A 19799-nucleotide genomic window follows, 5' to 3' on the forward strand; every position below is an offset into this window, starting at 1 on the left:
CTCTGGATATGACTTTAGTTCTTTTAGCAGCTGTTGAACGTTGAGTGACGTACAAGGCACACCTCTAAGTGTTCTGTATAGCATCTTTATTGATGTACAAAATAGCCTGTTCACCATTCAGAAACGGAATCTGCATAGTAAGACTTTCTCTTATCTCTATTTACAGAGAGGGTTTTTTTTTTTTTTTTGTCTTTTTTTTTTTTTTTTTAGTGCAAAAAACATGAATCTGTGTCCTAGTCCACCCTTTCTAGCACACGTCTCGCAGCTCTGTGTCCTGTTGGCTGGGGCCTTTTTGCCTATATCTTGGGCCTCCAGCCATTAATAAACTGCATTATTTTCTTCACCTGCAGTTTGCTTAGTTTAAAATCCTCTGAGAGGATTTCTTCCGTTAACTGAACAAGCAAATTCCCATCGATCTTTTCAGTGACAAAGAAGGCTATGACATCTTCAGACAAACCAATGAACCGTAAAGACTTGGACACTTCCTCTATGGAGAGTCCTGATAGGTCGGCGGGTGGCTGCCACGGGGAACCATCCCCACAGGACCTGGGGGCCAACTGGAGGTGGAGCGGAGATGAGAAAGGGTAAGAGACAGAGAAGATGTCCTGCATGCCCTTTTTGACAAAATACTGGTCCTCGGAAAGGTCCAACGACCCTGCCGTGGGGTCCTCCTCAGCACCGTCAATTTTCAGAGGCAAGGGAGATGCTTCAGGGGTGGCTTTCTGCTCTGCTGGCTTTGGGGCCCTTGGGGGTAAGGCAGGGCAGGAGACGCTCTGCTTGGTCACGCCTGCTGCAAGGGAGTTGTCCTTGGAGTTCTCCAGGGAGTAGCTGGCAGACTTGGGGCAACTGGAGATACCGCTGCTACTGAACTCGGCAGAGGCCGTGCTGGGTGGGCTACTCGGGAGCTCGCAGCAGCCATCGACATCAAAAGGGTCTGGGCAGTTTCTCTTTGGTGTGCCAGGTGTCTTCTGTCTGGGGTAGCTGTAGCTCTTGCTCGGATCGAGTAGAAAGTCACTCCTTGTCTGCTTCTCTGCTGCTCCCGAGTAATGGTTGGGCCACGAGAGCCGCGAGGCCAGAGCTTCGGCAGAAGGACTTCCAAATGGGGATGTGGGGTCTGCAGAGTCACTCTTCACTCGGTTGCAGGGGTAGCAGGAAACAGGGGCGCTGTCAGGAGGACTTGTGTCACTTTGAGGGATGCTGCTTAAAAAGCAAACACACACAGAAAAGGCCATTAGTCAAAAATAATAGAACCCTCGCCCTTGGGAGGTAGACTTTTGTGAGTTCCAGGCCAGCCTGGTCGACATAGTGAGACCCTGTCTAAAAAGTCAAACCCCAAGCCTTTCCTTATTATTATCCACAGAGATTCTTTTATTTTATTTCTTTCTTTTTTTAAATTTACTTATGTGTTTGAGTATGCTGTCTTCATGCACACCAGTAGAGGGCATCAGATCCTATTACAGATGGTTGTGAGCTACCAAAGTGGTTGTTAGGAATTGAACTCAGGACCTTTGGAAGAGCAGACAGTGCTCTTAACTGCTGAGCCATCTTTCCAGCCTTGCAGAGATAATTTCTAAGGGGAAATATCTATATCTATCTATCTATATCTATCTATCTATCTATCTATCTATCTATCTATCTATCTATCTACCTACCTATCTTAAATTCATATTATTTCTAAGGGGAAATATATACAGATAAAAATAATATATGTACATACATAAATATGTATATTTGAGCTAGTAAGAAACCATGCTTTGGGATTACACTGAAAAATAATGTCTGCAGTGGACAAGGGTCTGAGACAGAGTGGTGACAGGCAGCTCATATGTGCATGAAGAAACAATGATGTGGCCTTCAACACTGTCTATAACTCTGAGTCTTCCTCAGTGTCTGTCAGGAAGAAATTCTTCCAATGAAACCTTGGCCTCGGTTTGTCAACAGTAGAGTTATATACGTAGCATAAGAACTTTAATGTCCAGAGGACAAAAACAAAACAAAACAAAACAAAAAAATGCCTGCAAAGACTTCACACGTCAAGGGCACAGGTACTTTCATCCTGGGGCCGCCATATTTTCACATCACAAGACCGACAGCGGAACCAGACTATGCCGAAAGGTGTGAGGAGAGGGTGATAGGGCACAGGCAGGCCGTCATCTCAGGAAACAGCAGATGAAATGGGCACTTCATTTTGCAGAAGATCTTAAGTGTTTTCTGAGAGACATGGGGCTGTTTTGTTTCTTTAGGCAAAGGACAGTTAGGTTACCTGGAGACAGAGTTCCTTAAAATGATTCACTTTTGTCAACAGTGAAGCAGGCTGTGTCTCAGAAGAGCTCAGTGTTCTGCAGAGACCCAGGCAGGAGGGTCTTTGTAGCCACAGCCAAGAAGGGATCCCTGTAGAGTTCAAGTTCCGAGCAGGGGGCCGGGGGAAGCCTCTGAGTTTGAGGTCTTTGCTTGTGTCAGGGGTGAAAAGAGCTAGCTTTTGAGAAGCAATTGCAGCCCACACCACTGCTTCTAAGAGGAGGGGCCTTCCTCGGCGCCTTGAGGCATCTTTCTAGCTCTTCCAAGCAAGGTCAAAATGAGCACGGGCCTAGTGATGATCTTCCTATACAATTATGTGTAAAAGGCAAACGCCGTTTCCTCTCCCACCCTACTGCTGGAAGGTAGCCCTGGGGCCTGTGAACTGGCCAGTGAAGAGGCTGGTTGCCCTGGGTTCCGATGGGAGGAACTTACATGTTATGCAGCCCTGAGGAATAGTAGGACAGGGTGGGGCTGGGGGAGCGAGTCTGCGGCCGAATCGGCTTGACTGTGCGAGGAGGGATGGAGGGACTTGTGGATAAAGGCTTTGCGCTCCGGGGTGGAACAGGTGGGGCGTTCAGGAGTCGGCATTCTTCCCTGACCTGGTGAGGGGAAAAGAACACTCCAGGTTAGTAACGTACTAACACGACTAAGGCAGGGGACTGGGGGATGGGGGTGGGGAGGCGAGGGTGGGATTGGAGAACACAGCTCCAGCTTGCAGGTTGGCATTCATAGCATTAAATAAAGCACTGAACAGTAAAAATAGTGTGTGAGCAAGACACACACACACACACACACACACACACACACACACGCACGCACGCGCGCACACACACACACACACACACACACACACACACGCACGCACGCGCACACACACACACACACACACACACACACCCCTACCACAAACTGCTGGGAACAGACTGATCTGGAAGGAAGCTGTGTGGTAAAGGTCAGCTTCTGTGGAGCCATACCAAGGCATGGGAATACAACAAGCTTGAGAGATGCAAGGACACATGGAGCAGACGTGGAGTGGGGAGGCAGTGAGGGTGTCAGCTGTGACAGGCTCTGCCTGTCCCGTTTCCCGAATGCAATCCAATTTGGCCCAAACCTTTGGAAACATGGCCTTTAGTTGATTTTGTGTGTGCATGCACACGCTCGGATGTGCATGGTCTCCTGTGAGCTGTTCCCTGGCACCTGTTCAGAGGTCAGAGGACAGTTATGGGAGTTGCTTTTCTGTTTGGGCCACGTGGGTCCTGGAGGTTAAGAGAGGGCCTTCTGCAGGGTGAGAACTCTGTTGGCACTTGTCTGGTGCCCCTCAAAGCCCGTGTGTGGGGATTAACAGCGACCTTGTTCAGATACATATTTGAACTTTGGAGACGCGGGCTGGGGCCTGAGAGTTGGCATTTCCTATCTCTTTTCTATGGTGCTGAAGGCAGGGTGCTGTATAAGCCGGGCAGATATTCTAGCTCCTAAGTACATGGCCAGCTCTTTCAGAAGTTGTTCTTTGAAGACAGGCAGGGTGGGGCATGCCTGTAACAGCAGCACGCAGACGGCCAAAGCAGGAGGAATACCATGAGTTTGAGGCTAGCCAGGGCTACATAGTAAGGACCTGTGTCAAGCAGGCTTCCTGCTAATTTTTCTTTTTCTTTTTCTTTTCTTTCTTTCTGGGTGGCTGGGATCACAGACAGGAGTTACTATGTATGGCTGAGTCTGCGTTTCTAACAAGCTCCAGGGTGAATGTTATCCTATGGGTCCAGGGACCACACAGTGGAGAGGAAGCGCTCGGAGTCCAGAGGAGAACTTTTACTGATAAAAAGCTAGCCCAGTCAGATGACCTCCACTCATCTCCACATTGGAGGTGATCTGGTGACCCAGGATGCCCCGGGGCTTCAGCATGCTACTGTCCTGACCCAAGCTGGCTATGCAGCCCCAGTAGCTTTTCCCTGTCACGATTTGGCTTGCCTTTCTCCATGTCAGGCAGCAGGGGGCACTTGAAGCCTGGTTGTGCTAGTCCACCCCAGCTGCAGTGGCCTATTTGGGACTCTATTAAAAATAAACGCTGAGTTCTAGTATCTGTTCCGATCCTCCACTGGATGGAGTCTCCCAGCCAGACTCAGGGCAAAAAGCTGCGAGTTGTATGGAAGAGTTGGGGGCTATAGGCAGGGGGCGGTTTACAACAGGGGAAGGGGGGTTGTCAGGAGCTCCACAAGGAGACTACCAAGGCTGGTGGATCTGGACCCAGGGGGACCTGCATAAACTGATGCACCAACTAAGGACATGCATTGCAAGCTGAGGACCTAGACGCCCTGTTCAGATCTAGTCAATGAACAGCTCATTCTCCACATGAGGAAGGGACAAGGGATGGGGAGCGGGGTGGGGAAGGGGAGAGGACTGCCTGTGACATGAACTCTGGTGCCTGGGATTTGATCACTGCCCCTTGGAGGGGAGGCCTTGTGGGCACACAGAAGAAGGGGATGCAGGCTACCCAAGATGAGATCTGATAGGCTGTGGTCAGATGGTGGGGGAGAGGACCCCCTGTCCCCATCAGCGGTCTAGTGGAGGGGAACAGAGTAGAAAAGGGAGGGAGGGTGGGAATGGGAAGATCAGAATGAGGGGGTTACAACGGGGATGTAATGTGAATAAATTATAAGAATAAAACCATACACATTTTAAAAAATGCTGAGTTCTGCGCTATCTCTACCCACTTTCAGGCTGTGCTCCCTGCATTTCTCTCACTCTTTTCTTCAACACCTTATCTTAGGGACAACGGAGGAGCAAGTGCCCACCAGCCTTGGTGATGAGGATACTGAAGATGAAATGAACAGGCACATTTGATACATACACAGACTTCCTTCACTGACTACATCCTGGGCCTCCAATTAGAATCCCAGGCCTGATTCACTTGCCAAAGAAAATCAGCCAGAAAAGGAAGCCATATATGCTCATGACTAGTGCCTTGAACCTTGATCTAAGTGAGATGGAAGTAATCTTATTTTTTTTAAAATCTTTTTGAGACTGAAGTATTATCTAGCCCACGCTGGCCTTTGAACTTGGTATGTAGTGTGTGTGTGTGTGTGTGTGTGTGTGTGTGTGTGTGTCTGTGTGTCTGTGTGTCTGTGTGTGTGACCTTGAACCCATCTTTCTGCCTTCACCTCCCAAACGCTGGGATTATAGGTATGCCCTACCACACCCATTGGGAGTGACTTAAAGAGCATCGTTCCCTGTATTTCGCAGGAGCCCAGGGACCTCCAGCCCTGGCACCGGGTTGGGAAGGAGAGAGCACATCATTCAGGCAGCTCTGCGAGTTACAGCTAAACACTTGGGCAGGAGCCTCCCTCCTGACCGGCTAGAGCGAGCTTTCCATTTTGGAGCCTTTGAAACAGAGAGGCTCTCTTTGCAGCAGATACAGAGCGCTACAGAAAACCACAGCTGGTCACAACGCAGAGAACGGCCGATCACCTCGCAAGGGATACAGCAACACCGCAACTCCTGCACCTAAGGCTCACAACTCACGACATAGTTTGGAAGAGGCAGTGGGAAGAATCTGCTGTGAGATTTTCTCCTAGAAATGGCAGAGAAGCTACTCCATGATACCTCAACAATATGGCTGCCTATAAAAGACCTGAGCAAGGACACCAGCAACAGATAGGCTAAAGTGGGGGGGGGGGATATTATGGGGTTCTGCCTTTATACAAAGAACTCCAGGCACCTGAAGGTGGGAGTATTCTTTCCCTGGGGAGAAGCCCCCTAATTGATTATGCGGTATTAAGTGGTCAGCTCAGAGGGCATGTACACACATGCAAGCAACACAAAAAGTACCCAGCAGGTGCATTTATATATTTATGTCTCTCTATATATTTGTGTCAATAATAACAACTACAGACAAAGAGGCCATGAATTTGAGAGAGAATGGGAGGTTTGGAGGAAGAAAAAGGAATAGAGAGAAACAATCACATTTTTACTTTTTATTAGATTTATTTATTTACTTGTGTTTTGCCTTCATGTATATATGTGTACATACGTGTGCTTGGCACCTGTAAAAGTAGGAAGAGGGCATTGAATCCCCTGGAACTGAAGTTATGGATGGTTATGAACCACTACGTGGGTGCTGGGATTTAACTGGGGTCTTCCTCAAGAGCAGTGAGTGCTCTTAACTTCTGATCTTTCTCTTCAGCCCCATACTTATATTTTAATAAAAAATATAATGTAAAAATTAAAAGGTGGGCCAGGTGTGGTGATATACATTTCGATTCTAGCATTTGAAGGTAGAGGCAGGTGGATTGCTGTGAGTTTGGTTACAGAGTGATTTCCAGGCCAGCTAGGGCCACATAGCGAGACCACGTCTCAACACTATAACACAGGAGGCAGTGGTGGGTAACTACAGAAAGACAACCCATAAACAGTTGGAGCCTTCTTTTCTTAAGAGTTAAGTGGTTAACGTTTTAATTTTTAAAATAAATTATTTTTTTTCTCAATATGAGAATTAAGTGGAGGTGAAGAAAAAAGAGGCCAGTGATGAATTCACTTTAGAGTTAATCCTACATCTTAGAATCAGTCATTACGTATGATGGTTCACTAGGAACAGCTTAGGGATGCGCCAATGGCAGTGTGCCGAGATGCCCAGTACAATGCACATTTCACCTAAAAAAAAAAAAAAAAAAAACCTTAATGTTGGAACTCAAAAGAGCAGCCACATGCAGCTGAATGTGACCTGAGGGTGTCCCCTCTTCCTGTTCTTATGGCCAAAGGCGCCTGGGGCTGTCTGGACAGCATCTTCATAGCTAGGCGTCCGGAAGGGCTTCCCACAGATAGGGTGGAGGTGGCCAGTGAAAAGAAGCATTTGTGGATGTCAGGTCCTGGTGTGTGTGTGTGTGTGTGTGTGTGTGTGTGTGTGTGTGTGTGTGTGTGTGTGTGTGTGAAGCTGCAGTTAACAGTATTTACAGCTAAACTTCAAAATGAAATGTGAGACACAGGTGGCATTGGGGCCCTCCACAGGGATCCCGAAAGGAGTCTGAGTCTGATTCAGTTTAACATGAAAAGAGCAAGCTTCCTTAAAATGTCCTTTGGAAAAATGGGAGTATTAAAAGCTACAACTTATCCTCTACAGGGATTGCAAGCATCTTTCTGCAGAGAGAGGGAGAGCATGAGGGTCTTGTTGTCACAGGTGGGCGGGAAGGGCAGTCCTTGGTGGGTGAGGTGGCTGGTAAGCCACAGCCCCACAGCGCTGTGGCTGGGCACTTTCAATTTGGGTTGCAGCTGTGGCTTCTCTGATGGTCTTATTTCACAGCATATTATGGGAAGGATTACATGCTTTGGTGGGATGTGCACATTCTGGCACCTGGAAGTTATAAATAGTGAGGGTTGGTTATGCCTCTTATTTCTCTTCTCACCTCGTATGGTCTTTCACGCCGGTGGTCATCCTACTCTTCTCGGCTTCTTGATTTGATTCAAGCCAAGGTATTTATATGTGAGAAGAAGGTACCAGTGATGTAAAATGAATTTTATCTGACGATAGAAGGCAACTGACGGGGCCGGATGGGTCAAGCAGCCTATTTCCTGCTTTCTCTCACATTCAATTTCAGTTTTAAGTGCTCCATGTCCAGCCCATTCCTTCTGGAAGTCTCTGCATGTGGCTTTCATTGTGTTCTTGCCCAGTGGATGGAGGACAGACTTGTCTGGACTTCCACTGAAGCCTTTGCAGATTAGCTTTGACCCATCATCTCCCTTCTGTCCCCTCCACCCTGCTGTTCCTCCTCCTCCACAACAGTGGGTCTGATTGGTCGATCCACTGCAGCTCAAAGCTCCTGCGCTTTCCCACCTCTCCTCTGGTTTAGTTCCTTGTGGCATCATCAGTTACGTGACTGTTCCCACTGCCTAGTCCTAAAGGCCACATGTCCTCCTAAAGGCCACATGTCCTGTCTAGGCACCAGGATGGATCACTGCTTCTGAACGAGCCTACCATGCACTCTGTTATAGCTATTTACCGTCCATGCATTGTTAATCAGATCAAGAGTAAAATGGAATGGACCAATGTCACTGCCAGTACTCTCCAGTGCATATAGAGCTTTGGCATCTGTCTCCTCTGTCAGGAAGATGTTACACAGAACTTCAGGTGAGACTTAACCGATCAACAGGTTAGTTTTTTTTTTTTTAAAGTAAAAAACATACGTAACAAAAAACGCACTACTTTAAAATTTAAATCATGCATATCTTTTATATTCTAATGTGGAAATTCATATCGTTAAGTCATATGGGCTGGGCATAAGTTTCTGTGGCACCTGGCATATAGCGCACCACACCTTTACCACCATACTTGATATAGAGTGAATGGGGTGAAAAGGCAGTGACTAAATTCTTCTATTAACATGGTTTGAATTGTTAGCATTCACCCTCCCAGTAATCCCTATTTCCAAGTAAGCATGTACTACACCATTCTGTGCCTGGTAGGAGAGGGTGGCCTGGCTTATTTTCACTATTTGAAGCTGAACTTCAACTGGCAACAGGGAGCGAACACTGCCCTTGGGCTACCTGAGGGACAACATTCTGTTTTAACGTGAATGTGGGCATCCATCAGGTTGTGGGTGACTTTTGCCCATCTGTAGGCAATGTCTGGATGCTCAGAGAGGCTCCTAGCACCAGCCTCCTACTGTTTAAGAAAAAGCCAGAGGACACAATCTGGGTCCAGGTGACAGTGTGAGAGCTCGCTCTTGTTTACACCTGGAGCCTTGTCACCTTCATTTCCAGTCTTTCCTCCTCTGACATCTCAGTCTCTTATCAAACATATGTCACAAACAGTTTTGTGTCACTAGTTCTTGATATTTACCTAGATGACGGCTAGGGCTAAATATAAAGTTAACTTAGAGGAAGGCAGAGATAGTGAGCTGTTCTTTCAGAGCCTATGTGTCACTGGGAGGTATGTTCAGTTTCCTGCCATCCAACCCACTGAAAACATCTAATCATGAGAATTCGAAGAAAACTGTAACAGGTGTCTATCTTGGGTGTTAATAGATAGGACACAGGGCTGTCTATTCTCACGGTTTCTAAGAGTCTAATGACTCTTTCCCCACATATTGTTAACTTCATTTTTCTATTTAGAAGTTCAAATACATGTACAGTGTCTATCATTGCTGTTGGGTTGAGTATAAAAAAAAATGTAACTCTCAGAGTTAGTTATGAGGAAGGGAGACAAATACAATTAAGATAAAAATTGGTAAGTGTATCAACTGAAGTTTGTGCAGAGGTTTGTGGGAACACTATGAATTTATTCAAGACGGCAGGGGAATACATTCATAGGAGGCTTTAGTGAGGAAGTCTTGGGGAAGCAGGATTGACAGTGTGATAACGGCTTAGACAGCATGATGCTAGGCACCTGGTGCATGTAACATCCACACCTAACATCTGGCAAGCACAGTGATGCTGTGGTCCAGGAGGGTGGACGATGAGACAGACACTAATACCATGAATTAGAGACTGAAACTCAGAAGCAGAGGGCTGGGAGAAACCATGGCATTCAAGGCTGAAAATACTGCTTGGCTAGACTCTGTACTCGCTGATGGATGCTCGGGTTCTGCTGCACTGAGATACCACATGAGAAGTGAAGAAGGCTCCGCCCCCAAGGGAAGGACAGAAGAGGAGAGAAGCAAGTGACTGCACTGTACCATCCATAGAGAAGAATCATGGAAAGATGGAATGAGGGGAGCCGAGAGATGAAGACGGCAGACAGAGGATGCAATGTGAAGACATAGAAGTGCCCCAGTGAGAAGATAAGGCTACCAGGAAGCCATGAGAATGTGGAAGCAAGGCCACCATATGGGCAGCCAGTGGTCATTGCCAGCTTAGCAAATGAGGCTTGAGTGCTGTGAAATGCACCCAAGGTGGATTTCAATGAGTGGAAGCCAGAAGGAGAGGAGAGAGTGGAGTCAATGAAATACACCACTGGTAACAGACAGAAAGGAAGACGTGGGTGACACTTGTTAGAAAGGGGCTCTGGATGGGAGGAAGGATGGTTTTTCTTTTTGAATGGAAAGAAACTTGAGAAATGTGCCTGGGCACGTCACACGCACCCGTGGGAATGTAGAACTCTTCCTAAGAGGATGCATGGGAGAATGAGCACATATGCTCACCGCTGTCTGCCTCTGCCATGCCACGGTGGCCACATCACACTAGAGAAACAATGCATGCTAACTTACGCCCCATCAGCTAGCGTGAGGATAAAAGGCACCTACAGCGTGGAGGGTTCCAAGTTTTGTGTAAGCGCAGTCATGAGGAAGGAAGTCAGACACTACTTCAACCGCTGAGCTGAAATCAAGTACATTATGGGATGGGCCTATTTCCTTGACTTCTTCTCAGGATGGCTTGGAAAGTTAAGCTTGACCACCTGCCTCTCAGGAATGGGTGTCTAGTCCTCTCTGCCTTTCAAAACTGCCACTGCTGCAGCTCTGTTTAGTCCTGAGAATATCTGCCCAAGAACAGGAGAAAGGACCAAGCATTTGGGGGGAAATGGGGGACATTTGTCTTTCCTTGAAATATTCACATGTTAAAAATAACTTGTGAGAATTTAATTGAACAAAGTAGGTTCCTGCATGGTTGGAAAATATAGATGTTTATACAACAAAAACTGAAGTCTTACATATAATTGCGTTATTTTATACATGGTATGAAAGTTTTTTTTTTCTCTTACTTCATATTCCTGCGATTAAAAGAACCTGGTGATAGTGCAGATCTTTAATCCCAGTACCTGGGAGGCAGAGGCAGGTGGATCTCTGTGAGTTTTAGGCCAGCCTGGTCTATAGAGTTAGTTCCAGGACAGCCAAAGCTACACAGAGAAACCCTGTCTCGAAAAAACAAACACAACAGCAACAAAACAAAACAAAAAAACCCCAAAGATAAAAAGTCACCCCGATTGTCTATGGGTGTGTGTATGTGTGAGACTTTGGTTGGATGACATTTCTTAGGAAGCCTTTGTTTTTCGACACTCTGTAACTCCCTGCTCTTTTTCTGGGAGAGAAATAATACTCCTTTGCTGACTGACCAATGGGATAGCTTAAGAAAACAAATCATGTCAGCATGTTGCAGTCTTTGCCTACCATCCTTTATATATGCTTCGGGGGGAAAAAACTCAATTTCATAGCAGTGGCTGCTCAGCCCTTAGGAGAGAGTGATCTCGAGACACCTGCTGATAGTTGCACCTCCTCATGGGATTTGGCTCCTCCCCTTCCCAACCTGGCACCATAAAGCTGGCTCCCCTACCATCAACCTTAGTAAGAACTTACTACTCTGCCAATGAATGGGCTTTCCTCCTTGTTTGACCTTCTAAGGTCCCCTCCTGCCCTATAGACCCTGAGTATGCTGATGAAGTATCTTCCAACACCCCTGGCCTGGCCAATGGTACAGGGCCACACAAGCCTTGCCCTAGAGACCCTGGCTGCCTCCCCAGGGGCATAAGTACGCCCATCCCCCTCAATAAACCGAACCAGTTCTCGAAAACTGTTTCTAGGTGTGTTCATTGCCAGAACAGTCATCGACTGAGACCCCGCACTGCACTCACCCGCACCAGGGTTAAGCTTCCCTCTCTCTAGTCCAGCTTGGTGCACAACTCTAAGGGGGAAGTCACAGGGTGCTATAAATCTACCACAAGCAGGCGCGCAGGTGCGGTGGTGATGGGGGGAGGCCGGGTGGGGGGGAGGATGGTCACAACCTGTTGCAAAAATAACTTGCCTGGATCTGGGAAGGATCATCAAGGAGACTCTTGATTCCTCTCCTGGGTCTGTGTCTTTTGTTTCCATATGGACAACAACTCAGAAAATAAAAATGCTAGCAGTGAGGGTGATCTAGGATTGGCCTCACCTTCATCCTAAGTGCCCTTCAAAAGAGCCAAATTCAGCACGATGCTGGCGATCCAAAGAAAGGAGTTTCGTAACTCTGCTGCCTTGAACTTTGCAACCTTGCCTTCCCTGTGTGCTCTCTGGCCTGTATTTTACATTTCTTCCCACACTCCCTCTACCAGATAACAAAATCATTACAGCCTTAAGACATCTTATTTATAAAGAGGCTTTTATACAGAGAGTTCATAACCCTGTCACATAGCCGTAAGTGGGTATTTTAGGACAGACAGAAGTGCAACTTTTATCATATCGAAATGCCATGAATGAATTTCCACTGGATAACTACTGAAGGCCAGCTCACAGTCTACACCCCATTCTTAAATGTGGTGCCTTATTATTTTCCTTCATCTCATTGTATATTGATAATGAGGACCTAAGACCTACTGGGAGAAGGTCTCCAATATTCAAGCCCCAGGCAAGAGGGAGCTGCAGTCGCTCAGCTGGAGGTAAGAAGGGCAAATGGCTCTGAAAAGAAGCCTTGTTTAGGATCTAGGGTGCCACTGGCGTCTAGGATAAAGATTTTCCTGAGAAAGGAGTATAACATATGACATATATCATTGCATTGCACATAACCTTCTTGTCAGTGTGACTTTCCACAATGGCACTTGAATGTGTCTCTGAAACAAGAGTTACCCACTACAGTATTATAATTATCTTTATTAGCAGCCACTGACAGTTCCAGTGGACATAGGAGGAAAAAAGTGTCTTGGCTTAGAAAATTTCATTTAAAAACAACCTACCTGAAATGGAAGGCAATTAGCTTTATAATTACCAAAACAACATACTAATTTAGTCGTCACTTCAATTAATGAATGAAAGCCCAGGTATGGCTTGCTTACAAGTAGTCCTCAAAAGTTGTAATTAAAATGAATTAAATGCCAAATGTTCTAGGGGACCTCATTAATTAGTGGAATCTTGAATGGAGGCTATTGTAGAACAGTTAGCGTGATGCAAATTCTTACTTCTATGCATTGTTTTTTTTTCCTGGCTGGAGACTGAAAACCAGGTCCTCCTGCACACTGGGCAAGCATTTCAGTACTGAGCTGTAAGATCACCAATCTCACCATTACGTTTTAAGGATATCAACAATGATATCTGGTGTCTTTAAGAAAACCTGCCTTTTAATGCCCTATCTAATATTAACATACTTTAAAAATTAAAAAAATGTAGTATTGTTTGTGTGTGAGTGTGGGTGCACACCCACCACGGAGAGCTTGTGGAAGTCGCAGGGGCACTTATGAGCAAGTCGGTTCTCTCTTCCTACCATGAGTTCTGGGAACTGACCTCAGGTTGCTGGCTTGCATGGGAAGCACTGCCAGTCCTCTCACTGGCCCCTATAGCTCATAAAGGGGAAAGAAGACAAAGATAAAATGAGAGAATTAAGGTTGAATTATTTTTCATGATCACTTTAGGTTACAAACTAACATGTTTATAGTGCTTTCTTAACCTGGGTAGTTATGAGTACATCCTAATTCTACTGGAGGCGGGGAGGTTGGCGGTGCCTCGTGTAATAAGGGCTGGTAATGTCACAGCCTGCCTTGGCTGCACCAAGGGAAAGGTGATTACACCTCAGCTTTGGGACAGCTATGCAGGTGGGGCTGGGAGTATGAGTCCTTGAAACTTGCTCACAGGCACACTTCTTACAAATATCTGCAAGCTCTTCATACCCCTTAACTTCCCCTTGAAATGACATTTGCTACTGGGATCCTCAGAGTACCAAGCAAAAGTGCGCAACTTACTATCTGGTTTATGATAGCGCATAGTTTATGATGACTCTGTTGCCAAGTAATTACGGTAGACACCCTGTGAAGTAGGCATTTTCATAGGCAGGTTAAAATACCACTCTATTTTTAGATCTAATGTGTTCTTGCGTGAGGGGGAGCACCTCCTGTGGACGCTGACCTGCCTTTCTGGATTTGGCTGTAGAGGTGCACATGTCCACATCCAGCCTCCTGACCCTTCGGAGGGGCTTTACTTCCTCTTTCTGCCCATTGGTCAGGGAAGGATGGGGCAGGGCATAGAACCTCAGCTTTCAACTCACCCTTTAAGTCTCTCACTGCAGTCCTTATGAGCTTTGTTAATCCTGCCCTCTAATGATGAGTGACTTCATTCTCACCCTTTAGCTCAGCCCTCATATGCTGCCAACAGCAGCTGCTGGGGCCGCCAGCCCATCTGAGATGTTAGCATCACTTTCTATCTGGCTGCAAGCAGGAGTCCATCCCACGTACAATTACCGCTACTCTTTACGTTGAATGTTTACTAAGTGCTCAGGAGCCGTGCCAAGCTCTTTGTATAACACAGTAACACAGTGAAGGACTTATCACTCCCCTGGGGACAGACTCAGGGAGGCTTGATAGTTCCCCCAAGTGAGAGGATGCTGGTCCATGTGGGGCTCTCAGGCAGGACTACTTCTAACCGTCTATCTCATGGCGTGGAGATCAGTGCTAGTCTGAGTTCCACTGGAGGGGAAAGGACTTCGTCAAGTACCTCCTGCAATGGGGCCCCATCAAGCCAACTCTCAACCCATCATCGTTGTGGTGGGCTTATCAATGATGGGCTGCCCACCTTCATGATGAGAGACCCCGCTCTTCATCCTACAGCTCAGTCCTCACACCTTGTCTCTTAGCAGCTGCGAGAGCATCCTGTCTCTCAGAAAGGCTGACAGATTCACGGATGCTGCACTAAAACTGGGTGAGATTGGTGGCTTCAATCCAGAGCTCATTTTGAGTTTTCCTTTCACCAGTGTTACAGATTGGGCAGTGCCAGCAACCAGCTAAGGGTGACTGTACAGATGGAAGATATTGGTCCATGACAGGATGCTGCTGCCCAAATGGCTTTGGAAGGTTGAGATCCAGAGATGCCACTGGTTGCTTCACGCTAGGGACTGAATGAGGCTTCGTGCATGTTAGGTAAGCTCTCTGCCTCCAAGCATCACACCTCCAGTCTTATCTTGTGCTTCACTGGTACTTTTTTCACTTGAAATTTCGCTATCTTTTTCTAAAAAATTTTATGCTATGTATTCACCATGCCTAGTATTGCACTACATAAGGTCACTTTCATATAAGTGCATACTGTATTCTGAGCATACACTCTATCTCTCTCATTCTTTTTTTCCCACTCTTGGTAGTCTTCTTGGTCCCCCTAAATAGTTCCACTTTTACTTTCATTTCTCTCTCTGTCTCTCTTTCTTATGATTTATAAAAAAAAAAAACCCTGGGAACCGCAAATATCAGAAAACATGCTGTTTTTTATAAGACCAGGTAATTCTCTTAATATGATAATTTCCAGTTATAGCAATTTTCCTGCAAATGACATCTTTGGTCTTCGTAGCTGTGCAGATCTGCAGTGCATACAGACAGCACACTTCCCTTCTCTTCCTTTCTACTGCTGGACACCTGGGCTGTTTCTGTGACCTGGCTTCTATCAACAGTGCTATGGCAAACACTGATGTACAGGGCTGTCTGTGATATACTGTCTCAGACTCCTTCGGGTAAACACCAGGCCCTGCGCTTGGGAGAGAAACTAGGTGTGGGGATGGGGCTGGGGAAGGAAGGCACAGGCCGACAGAGACAGAGGAGTTCTTGAAGACTGTCATTTGTCAAGTGTCTGGGTAAATGTTTTAGAAATATTAGGGGATTGGAGCATGGCTCAGTGGTTAAGAGCACTGGCTGCTCTTCCAGAGGACCAAAGTTCAATTCCAAGATAGCACACGGCGGCTCACAACTGTCTGCAATTCCAGTTCTAGGTGATCTGCTACCCTCACACAGAAATGAATCAAGTCAAAACAGCAATGTACAAAAAATAAAATTAAATAAATTATTAAAAAAATTAGCCTGTAGCTAGAAATAAAAATGAATAGAGGCCCGCAATGCTATGAAATAAAGAATGAGTTCATTATAAACATATGGATCGAAGGATAATCTACATAACAGGAACTGTCAGGTTATCATGGTGCAGAAATTCTTGCAAAATTTACAAAAAATTGCATTTATTTATTTATTACATGTGTGTGCACAGACGTAAGAACACACATGCCATGATGCGAATGTGGGGGTCAGATGACTCACAGGTATTGGTTGTCCTGCCCTACCATGTGGGACTCAGCTATGGAGCTCAGTTGTCCGGCTTGGTGGCAAGCACCTCTTGCCTGATCTCCTTGGAAACTCTGAAAGTGACAAGGGCTTGCTAGTGAGCTTGGGCTCTGCTGTAATAAGGGACAAAAGTGGCAGAGTCCCTTCTCCCCTAGACACCTCTGCTTTGCTTTCCCCCTGAGACACTTCTGTCAGGAGTGCTCTCTTATGCCACTGAGGTGAGTTGTAACATGTTAAAAAAAAGCCCTTGAGAACTTGTCAGATCTGATCAGGCAGCAAACTGTCTATGTCATCTTCTCATTTGGGAAGCTGATAACCTGCACTCCTGGTATACTCAGGTAATGAATTTTATTCCTTCTCAAGTCTCTGATGGGGTTTAAGACCAGATAGTTTAGTTCTATAGTTAAGCTTAGTTGTTTTGGGGTTAAGATGTTTTTAGGTCTAGATAGGGGTTTTTAGGTTGATAGAGATGAGATATTGATTTATATTCAGAACTTTAGACGCACTAACATAGGAAAGATGTTTTCTTCAAGGCTGCCAAGTACAAATAGCCAAAGCACTATGAATGTAACATTTATATAATTCCTGATTGCTTCACGGTTCTTCTTGCTGTTGGTAGTTTATTGTACATATGTGTAATAATATAAATGTGTATGTAAACAAAGAAAAAAACCCTGAGAAGCCATCTTTACAGAGGCAATGTGATTACAGTATAATTCGAAGCAGCCATGCCTGCTTCCTTTCTAGGGCACACACTCTTCCTTTGACCATTCTGTCATCCTAGCAGTTCCCGGTGGGGACAGTCAACTTTCTAGATAAGTGTTCTACTGGCTTTGGCTATGGTTTGAATGAGACGTGTCTCCTGCAGGGACATGTGTTTGCACATTTGGTCCCCAGCTGGCAGAGCTGTTGTGGGATGTGATGGAACCCTCAGGAGGTGGGGCTTAGTTGGAAAACATTGACAATTGGAGGTGGGCCCTTCCTGCCACTCTGCTTCTCTATGTCAGTGATTGGGTGGGAAGGATGCCATGCACAGGTCGTCACTCTTCCTACACTCCTAACTACCCAAGGCAGAACTGTGATTTAATTCTATGGGAACACTTGAATTTATTTCCCATTAAAGCTCCTGTTTGAAAATTATAAGCTGAAGCCACATCTAACAGTCATGACATTCTCTGGCTCCCCCCGCCTCCCCGGACACACTAAAAATGGAAAATTCATTTCATGGTTACAGAACTAATAAAAAAAAAATGGCTTCCTTTAAAATATCCAGCTCTTCCTTTAAGAGTAAATGGTTTCCAGGTGTTTATACCATGTCCTTTGTGTTTATAGTGTCTTATATCTCTGGGCAGGCTGAGAGGAGTCTCTTATGTCATGAGAAACTACTGTGTAGACTGAGGCCGAGGTCTTTCTCTGTGGCACTTGCTTTTAGTTTCAAATTTAAGTCTGATGTTTTTATTTTAGAACCAAGGTCAAGATGGGATGACAGCAGAGTCATTTTCTTTTTAAAATTATTGTAAGTACCATTAAGTTAAAATATTATGCCTAAAATATGCTGTTAAGTATTATGCAAATGACTTAACAGATTCATGAAACAAAAACTGCAGTTTAAAAATGGTGGGCAGGAACAAAAAATATCTTGTTAGCTACCCTACCTTGTCTACAAATTCTGAGTGGCCTCAGATCAGTCACATCACAAGGAACTTTGAGAAAAGTCAGTCACAGCAGCCACTAATATCACAATGCAATCTTGCAAAGACCCATTCAACCTCACAGATGGCATCTCAGACTCCTCTCCAGGAATATTTGTGAAAAGCATGTGTAGGTCAGGTATAAAGAGATCCTGAGATAACCAAAGTTGATCACAAGAGACACATGATTTGGGGAAATACACTGAAACATAAAACAAAACAATAATAACATTTCCTTCCCTCCAAAAAGCAAAAAACAAACAAACAAACCCGCCTCTCAATCTTCTATAGTAGGACCCAGTCATAGTCATGATGGGATGTCCTAATACTGACACTCATGCTCATCTCTTACCAGCCACCAAAGAGCAACAACAATAAAAACCAAGCGATGGTAAGTTTCCAAGCCCCTAGATCTGGTTGCGTAAGTGACCCTAGGTATGACCATCTCCACCAGTCAATCAGCAAACACAAGAGCCACTGCAAGCCAGATGGGTCAAAGTTCAATAGGAAAGACTCAAGTAGTGTCCCTGAGAAAGATCAAGGTCGCGCACGATGTCACATCAAACACACTGCTGGGTTCTGACGTCACTAAGGGTGCCTAGTGCTTGCCAGGAAGGGTGCCCTGCACTTGTTACTTATTTGCTTTTTGAACATCCTTAGGGAACCTTGGACATGAATATAAATAAGGTCTGGGGACCTCAAGTCATCAAGAATTCTGCAAACTGTCTAGGATCTCTTATTGAGTACAGCTGTTTCTCTGCACTTGCGCCCGAAGGTCCCTGGAAGGTTCTGTAGGAAGGAAAGCACAGTCTAGTTCTATAGGATCTGGGAAGCCAAAGCGGTAGGGTCCTCTCTTGGGAAACCTTTGTAGTAGCAAGGGCCCCCATCCCTCCACTTTGTGATAGCCAATCAGATGCCTGAAATGATCTACCGCCAGTCCTCGGGCTGTCCAGATCTTGGTTCCAGCCTTTTGGACTGCCCTTTATGCACTCTACACAGCCTCTCCAGGCAACTCCACAGAACAGTGTGCTTAGGCCATCCCAGGAGCCACATCTTTACTCTTGGGATGCCCCTCCCCCAATCTCTCTCTGCTTCTTAATTCAAGCGCATTCTCTGGCCTCATTTAAAACGCCAGTATCTCCATTAAGGCTCCTCTCAGTCACCCTTCACTAAGAGTTTCTCTGTTCTGAATTGCCACACATGCTGTCTGTCTCTTCTACTGTTCCTCATCTCTTAGCCTGGGCACCTCTTTTCGTTTGTTACCTTTTACATAGAACTGAATGATCCCAGGTCCACAGTCCTGGTCTTCCTGATGTCCGACTTCTAGTGGCTGTCCCATAATGTCATAGGTTTCAAAGTGGACTCTTTATAGCTCTAGGGTCTCAGTGAGGTGTCCAAAGTCCAGAAAGTGGGGATGGGCGTGGGAGGGGTGCAAGGAAAGTCTGCCTCTTCGTTTCATTTCTCTTGTTTTTGAAAATATTTAACAAAATATTATTCTATTTTTTGTCTGTGTGAAGGCAATTGTGTGTGCATGTGTGCAATTGTGTGTCTGTGCCCATGTAGGCCACAACGGGTATTGGATTCCCTGGAGCTGGAGTTACAGACAGTTGTGAGCTGCCTGACACTGGTGCTGGGAACTGAATTCAGGTCCTCTGCAAGAGCCCAACCATTCTTGATCTCTGAGCCTTCTCTCCTGTAAAAATAAATTCTGCTACAGATACAAACAAACAAACAAACAGTGTAAAGATGTCAAATCCATGGGTCGTAACTGGTGCCTCTGTGGCTCTCAAGACAGAAACAGACGCAAAGGTCAGTGTGAACACTGAAGATAC

At 45.8% G+C, this 19799-nt stretch overlaps 1 protein-coding gene across 2 annotated transcripts in view; it reads right to left on the reverse strand.

Annotated features, from left to right (window-relative positions):
• Positions 1-231: 231 nt before the first annotated feature.
• Garem1 (GRB2 associated regulator of MAPK1 subtype 1) overlaps positions 232-19799 on the reverse strand; it is a 176223-nt gene continuing 156655 nt past the window's right edge. Inside the window, exons 5-6 of one of the 2 annotated variants that reach the window (XM_051163898.1) lie at positions 2731-2897; positions 232-1197 (exon numbers count right to left, since the gene is read on the reverse strand). In XM_051163898.1, the coding sequence (XP_051019855.1) occupies positions 297-1197; positions 2731-2897 (1068 nt within the window). In that variant the 3' untranslated portion in view covers positions 232-296. Of the gene's footprint in view, positions 1201-2730; positions 2898-19799 lie in introns of both variants that reach the window. The other variant, XM_051163897.1, reaches the window with a different exon arrangement.

This window comes from Acomys russatus, chromosome 20, assembly GCF_903995435.1.
Source record: "Acomys russatus chromosome 20, mAcoRus1.1, whole genome shotgun sequence".
Taxonomy (NCBI): Eukaryota; Metazoa; Chordata; class Mammalia; order Rodentia; family Muridae; genus Acomys; species Acomys russatus.